Source organism: Musca autumnalis, unplaced genomic scaffold (assembly GCF_047663935.1).
Source record: "Musca autumnalis isolate F117 unplaced genomic scaffold, ASM4766393v1 scaffold_4, whole genome shotgun sequence".
NCBI classification, from domain to species: Eukaryota; Metazoa; Arthropoda; class Insecta; order Diptera; family Muscidae; genus Musca; species Musca autumnalis.
Genome location: NW_027411977.1, coordinates 217,764,492 through 217,771,728, shown reverse-complemented (window position 1 = coordinate 217,771,728; position 7,237 = coordinate 217,764,492). Strand labels below are relative to the sequence as shown.

Below are 7,237 nucleotides of genomic sequence, written 5' to 3'. Positions count from 1 at the left end.
TACAATTAGATCTATTTTCTAAAATTACCATTAAAAAAGTACGGGAACACAATAAAAAATTGCATTGTAACAAAGTTATTTAATATTTTTTCACGTTGTTTACAAATTTTGATACTAAAATTTGTTGTTTCAGCAATCCGCACATCTACCTTGTTTATTGTGATACGTGAAAAGTGTTGCAACTTTTGGTACTTTTTTAGGCAAAAGCATGTGTACTGTGATTTCGATGTTGATTTCGCTGAAATCACGAAATGAGATGATTTCATTTTTGTATGCGAAATCATGATAAATTTTGCATGATTCCGCGCGAAATCACGAAACGCCTTTGAAATCACGAAAAGACGCCGAATGTAAACCAAACATAAGAGTGTTCAAAAGCAGAAGTTCGAACTAATGGAACATCAATTTGTATGTTGCGTGTGGAATTAATAAAGGAGAACTCTCGAACCAAAGCTAGAGGTTGTTGTTTTACGTATTTAACCGAATTTACTGATCCAATAGACATAGAATTATTCTTGAATAGATACTTGAATTCATAAATTTCGTTTCTGATACCATTACATGAAATGTTTCTCCTTGGTTGCGATTTTGAATTAACTGCAACCTGTTAAGGGTAATGTTTCTATACAAAGTTTCGTAAACATTTTTTTGTTGCATGCATTTTGTCTAGTCTTTTAGAGGTAGTTTACACTATCTATCAATGTCATATGACACGAAATAAAAACATTCCATATTTACCCACGGAGGCAATGTAGAGACGTCGTTTTTTACATTCTGGCTGGTGTGGACGCACAGAATAAAAGGCGTAAGGAATATGCGAATATATAACGATGGAAAATTTCATGTCATATGACATTTACATATAGTGTAAACTACCCCTTAGTTGTATTTATGTCCCTGTTTATACAGGGAAAGTTGATGGGAAAGAAAATTGAGTTTGTGGGCGAGGGAGTAGAGAGGAATAAGAGGGGGTACACACACCACTGTACTGGCAAATTCTGTTTTGTTTCGTTTTTCTTCGTATACAACCTGAAGTTGGCAGCAGATTTGTATTTGCATTTTCTTTCATTTTATTTTCTCTGTCGAGAAACAAACAACAGCGGAGACAGTTGAAAAAAAAAAAACATTTGGAGGAAAACTATTTTTTTAAGCAAAAACAATTCGAAATATGTGGAAATATCAAAATTAAAATGCAATTCAAGGGTTCCTTTAATAATTAATTGTTTATCACACACGTCCGTTTTTACTTTTCATTACAATTTTTCTTTGGATTTTTGCCTGTTCCCGTACTTTATAAAGTGGTAAAAGTCGTAAAAGTTGTAAAAGTCGTAAACGATTTTCATATAAATTTTGTGTACAGGAACGCAAAATGTGTAAAAGTGGTAAAAATAGTAAAAACTTTTTAGTTCTGGAACAGTGCTTTTGTTTTTGAACGACGCAATGTGAAAATGAGTGCGAAGACTATGTCTGTGTTTAGACACACAAATTTCTCGGGAAAGTAAATTGAGTTTTTGGGAGAGAGCGGAGAGGAAAGAGCTCCTCAATACTCTTTCCTACCCCCTATTGCCTAAAAACTAAATTTACTTTCCCGTGTGTGTAAACACGGACATAAGAAAAATTATAAAATTGACACAAACATGATTTCCGTGTCTAAACAACAAGGAAATTTTAAAAGAAACTGAGAAGAAAAATTTTCTTTCCAGTTTGAATGTCTAAACACGGTCTATGTCTTTGTCAAAGTGAGCTAGTCACTTGGAAATGATGACACGAGTGTGAAATAATCACTATCAAGTGATGACACGAGAGTTGTGCTAATCACCCGGAAATGATGACTCGAGACTGATTGTTTATACCTGTTTATTTTCGGAGAAAATCAGAAAATCCTGGAAAAATATCTTTACATTCGCAGAATAAAAGAGATATGGATAAATTAACAACAATTAGTGCCACGTTATTCATGGCAGCCGATGTTTTTGCCATAGTTAGCTTAGCAATGCCTGATTGGATTGTGACTGAGGAGGCTGGTAAGTGAAAAATTTGGACGGGCATCGTCTAAAAGACCCCCATCAACATGCCAGAACACCTATAAAAACATTAGAACTCCTTTCCTTTACCGTCCCACCGCAGAAAAAATGACCACAGATAGTGCTTTTTATCCCGATTCCAACCATATATTGCTTTTGTTGCGGAAATGTATACTTCCCGAGATATGGGCCTCCAAAGTTCCACAAAGGCCCTAGTATAAAATGTTGGCATACCACCACAGAAAACTATGAAAAAATTACCAGAGATATTTGGTTTGTTCCAGTACTGCAAGAATCTACTAATTTTTACTATTTTCTCCGATAACATAAAGGAAAAAATGTTATCGTAGTAAAAAATAGTAGCTTCTTGCAGGTTCTGGAACAGAGCAAGTGCTTTTTACACCGAATCCAACGATGTATTCCTTTTGTTGAAATGTATACTTCCCGAGATATGGGCATCAAATGATGGCCCTAACCTATTTTTCTCTAAATAGCCGGCCTTCGGACGGGATTTAAGACTTTCTCCTATGAACAGGTGCAAATCTCGGGAATGGGAACAAAATTTTCTTTTAAATTAGATATTTTTCTCTAAATAGCCCGCCTTCGGCCGGGATTTAAGACTTTCTCCTATGGACAGGTGCAAATCTCGGGAATGGGAACAAAATTTTCTTTTAAATTAAATATTTTACTCTAAATAGCCGGCCTTCGGCCGGGATTTAAGACTTTCTCCTATGGACAGGTGCAAATCTCGGGAATGGGAACAAAATGTTCTTTTAAATTAGATATTTTTCTCTAAATAGCCGGCCTTCGGCCGGGATTTAAGACTTTCTCCTATGGACAGGTGCAAATCTCGGGAACTGGAACATTTTCTTTTAAATTAAATATTTTCGTTGGATTCGGTATAAAAAGTACTATCTGTGGTAATTTTTTAATAATTTTCTGCCGTGGTTTGCCAACATTTTAGACTAGGGCCGTTGTGGAACTTTGGAGGCCTTTATCTCGGGAAGTATACATTTCCGCAACAAAAGCAATACTTGATTGGAATCGGGATAAAAAGCACTATCTGTGCATAATTTTCTGAGGTGGGTCGGTAAAGGAAATATAAGCCAAAACATTTTAAACATTTACATTTTCCTTCCTTTTCCAGGTGACATACGTCTTGGCCTCATGTGGACTTGTATGACTCTCTATAATCGTCCTCAGGTTTGCTACACCCCAGAACTACAACCAGAATGGCTTATTGCTTTGGTTTGCATTTTTATTGGCTGCATTTGTATTACCACAACAGTTATTTTGCTGGCCTCCAGTACATGGGATCGTAATGTTATACCCTATGCACGATGGGTGGGATTTACTGCAATGGTATTGTTCTGCTTGGCGGCGGTGGTATTTCCGTTGGGTTTCCACATTGAAGAGATTGGTGGTCAGGCATATCAACTGCCCAATACATATAAAATTGGGATATCGTATATTTTGTTTGTGTTGGCGTTGTGGATAACTGTGGTATCGGAATTGTTTGCCGGCAAGGTGTGCCTGCCTCATTTTTAAGGGAGGAGAGGGAACAGAGTTGATACATTGCAGCAGTTTGTAATAAAATAACTCTAGTTGTCCAAAACAATATTGCAATACAAACACACATTCCCTTGGAAATAGTTTTAAGAATTCCTTTACGCATTTTTTTGACTCGAAATATTTCAAAGTAGTTGTTATGGCAGTGTGTCCTCCAGTGTTGGGAACAACATTCTTTTGTTGTATATTTTTTATTAGTTTTATATTAAGGTTAGGCATTTATTTAGAATCTCCATATCATTTAGAAGAGGCATTTCAAAAAATATGCTCAATATTATATATGTATGTACGTACCATTTTTGTATATAATTTGTAATATGTAATCTCGTTATTAATATCTAAGACTTTTGTAAATATTTTTTTTTTGCATTTTCCAATTGAAACATTTTTTTTAGATTTACGAAACAAAATCTTTGTATTATTACTTTTGTCAAAAACAAATATAGAATAAAACACGAAATTTGTAAAGGATAAAATGAAGTGTTGTATACTGAATATAGACGACCTGAGGGGAATCTTTATAGGCGAAATTAAGGAAAGCTTCATAGAGAACGAGGAGGGTGTCTTAATAGACGAGCAGTAGAGTGATAACGATAGAATTACCGACAATCTGCGGTAAGTGGAAATTTTTAAGTGGCAAAGTAACTTTTAATATTTCCGAATTTGTTCGGTAAGTTAGCGACGAAAATAAAGTAGTCGCTAAGCACTACCGATAGCAACTTATATGTCGCATTAATTAGCACTTTTCATTCCCAAATTTTGCGTTTTAATTTTGTTGGTAACTGAAAAATGTGTTACAGATTTCCACTACAGATGGAAGTTTCAATAGACAACCAAAAGGGAGTCAAAAAGACATGTAGCCATGACCCTATTCCAGTTAAGTTCGAATTGTTTACACTATATCTAAAAAAGTCGACAAAGCCCCAACTGTTACTTGGGATTTGGTTGATTTTTATGAATTATGTTATATTTGTTTATACAAGAAAAAAATAAAATTCTTTAAGGGAGAATTAATATTATTTTTTATGGTTCATAACATATTTTACTTTTTTGTTTAAATATAAATGTTGTACAAAATAGTTCAAAAAACAGATTATTAATAAAAAAAAAAAAAACAAAAAAGAATTCATAAAGATGGAAACTTTCTTTGGTTAAAATAAATAAAGAGAACAGAGGTGCTCAGCATTTAAATTACTATAAAACTACAAACGTTCCTCAATGGTTTTTTCCAAAACATCCATACACAATTCATGATTTGTTTGGCGCAGTTTTTTCCAAGGCTCATTTCCTTTGATGGCTTCAATATTGTATGCTATAAACTGAAGTGCCGTGTTTTTGAGACGTTCATTAGCGTGACGATCGGCCAACAAAAGGGTATCAGTAACTGTATCACGGTTCATTGTATTAATTAAAATATTTTCACACATTGTTTGCAAATCGAAAAGGGCGTATTTGTTAGCAGCAATAAAGAGTTCTTTTGCCAATTTACACGGTACATAATCGCCCGCATATCCTGTGTAAATATATCTCAACATTCCCTTAATCACTTCGGCACTCATGTCATCAATCCGTATACGATTTGTTTTACTTTCTTCCATGTCATTGCGAAACATAGCAGCAAACACTTGACTGCGGGCACATAACATTAACTTGTGGGCTTTCAATTCAATACCATCTTGTGCAACAAGAGTTACATCACTAAATTCTTTATTGGTCAAAATATTGTCAAGATCCTTCGTAAGACTGGAACATACTGGAACATATCGTTTTACGGGTTTTATATCAATATTGATTACGTGGTGCGTTAAAGCATGACAGTACATACAATATATTTTATCTCCGGTATTGTGTGCCGGTATTTCAAGAGTACCACTTCCATCTCCCATAGATAAAATCGTAACTTGAAATACTGTGCCGTCGTACATGGCGCTTCCTGATACCGATACCAATTCTATGTTAATTTTCACGTGGGAAGAATCATAATCCACAAACCACACTCCCTCCAGTTTCCATTCGGATTTTCCCGTTTCACTATCAATTACAAATTTATCAGAATTATATATTCTCTCACCATGGAAATAGTCTTCCGACAGTTGGAATTTCCAAATGTGTTCATTATCAGAAATTTTGGAAATTGTATTGGCAGACATTTTCGAATTTATAAAAAGGCAAAATGGATCTCCAATAGATGTTGCAATTTCTTTGTTATATGCAAGGCATATGGTCTGTTCCAGAACTGCAAAAATGTACTATTTTTTCAATTTTTTCCGATAACATAAAGGAACAAATGTTAACGTAGCAAAAAATAATAGCTTGTTGCAATATATGGCTGACTTCGTACTAGGCGTTGGCATTTGTAAACGGGGGGTTAACCGTCAATTGCTTTGTAGTCGTTCATAAAACTAGGGGGTTTTAGATCGAGCTCTCCATTACTGCAATTTCATAAGGGCGAAACCATGATGAAATAATAAGGTGGCGTAAAACGACCAGCTGATTGATTTCAATCTGTAAATTTTTTTTGTTATTGTGAATTAATTGTATGAAAACGTAAACAAACATTTTGACAGATTGAAGAATTTTCGGTCAAATCACAGTTGTAATTTTTCTCCTTACGTGACCTTATAAATAGATCTTGGGCGAAACCTATAGCTCTGCGTGTTGCGTGTGCGTTCAAAAATACAAAAACAAAATACATGTATTTCAAATCATGATGAAATAATAAGGTGGCGTAAAACGACCAGCTGATTAGTTTCAATCTGTCAATTTTTTTGTTATTGTGAATTAATTGTATGAAAACGTAAACAAACATTTTGTCATATTGAAGAATTTTCGGTCAAATCACAGTTGTAATTTTTCTCCTTACGTGACCTTATAAATAGATCTTGTTTCAAATTGAAAACAACAACAAATACATGTATTTTGTTTTTGTATTTTTGAACGCACACGCAACACGCAGAGCTATAGGTTTTGCCCTAAAATTACTCTAGAGCGGAACTTGACCTAATAACCCCTAGCTTCATACACGGCAAAGACGTAAATATATTAAGATGGGAAAAGTCAATTTTGCAAAATTACTAATGGGTGGAGTTAACATTTGTTGTTCGTCCCATAACTACAAATAAATTACTTATTTCCCCATACCAAATTTTGTAAACGAACTCCGAGTTTTCTACGTTTTTCGAGTAGAAATACTCTCTGAACAACCATAAAGTATGTCCCGTCTCCAAGAAATGAGAGCAGTAAGTCCCGGTCCACACTAGCGTGAATTTCATTAAAAAATTTCATGAAATTAGGTGTTCTTTAATCGAAATCCCCACTACAGCAATTTTATGATTTTACTCTACTATGGACGTCGATCTAGAGACGCATAATTTCATATCAAAATTTCAGTGTAATTACTGTAGTGTGGCCCGGGACTAATCGAAATAAATTTATTATGACAGACAAAATATAAAATTTAAAACTGTAGGGCATGATGAAATAATAAGGTGGCGTAAAACGACCAGCTGATTGGTTTCAATCTGTCAATTTTTTTGTTATTGTGAATTAATTGTATGAAAACGTAAACAAACATTTTGACAGATTGAAGAATTTTCGGTCAAATCAGAGTTGTACTTTTTCTCCTTACGTGACCTTATAAATAG

The 7,237-nt window shown here is 34.4% G+C and overlaps 2 protein-coding genes across 2 annotated transcripts; one reads left to right on the top strand and one right to left on the bottom strand.

The window, feature by feature from the left end:
• Positions 1-1,788: 1,788 nt before the first annotated feature.
• Positions 1,789-4,069, top strand: LOC141401870 (uncharacterized protein C16orf52 homolog A-like). Its single transcript, XM_073982428.1, has 2 exons — positions 1,789-2,024; positions 3,172-4,069. The coding sequence occupies exons 1-2, from the start codon at positions 1,922-1,924 to the stop codon at positions 3,570-3,572; spliced, it is 504 nt and encodes a 167-aa protein (XP_073838529.1). The 5' UTR covers positions 1,789-1,921; the 3' UTR covers positions 3,573-4,069.
• Positions 4,070-4,538: 469 nt separating this feature from the next.
• LOC141401869 (protein roadkill-like) lies at positions 4,539-6,000 on the bottom strand. The gene is made up of 2 exons (XM_073982426.1): positions 5,419-6,000; positions 4,539-5,346 (listed from the first exon to the last, which is right to left on the bottom strand). The coding sequence occupies exons 1-2, from the start codon at positions 5,741-5,743 to the stop codon at positions 4,796-4,798; spliced, it is 876 nt and encodes a 291-aa protein (XP_073838527.1). The 5' UTR covers positions 5,744-6,000; the 3' UTR covers positions 4,539-4,795.
• Between the last annotated feature and the right edge of the window lie 1,237 nt (positions 6,001-7,237).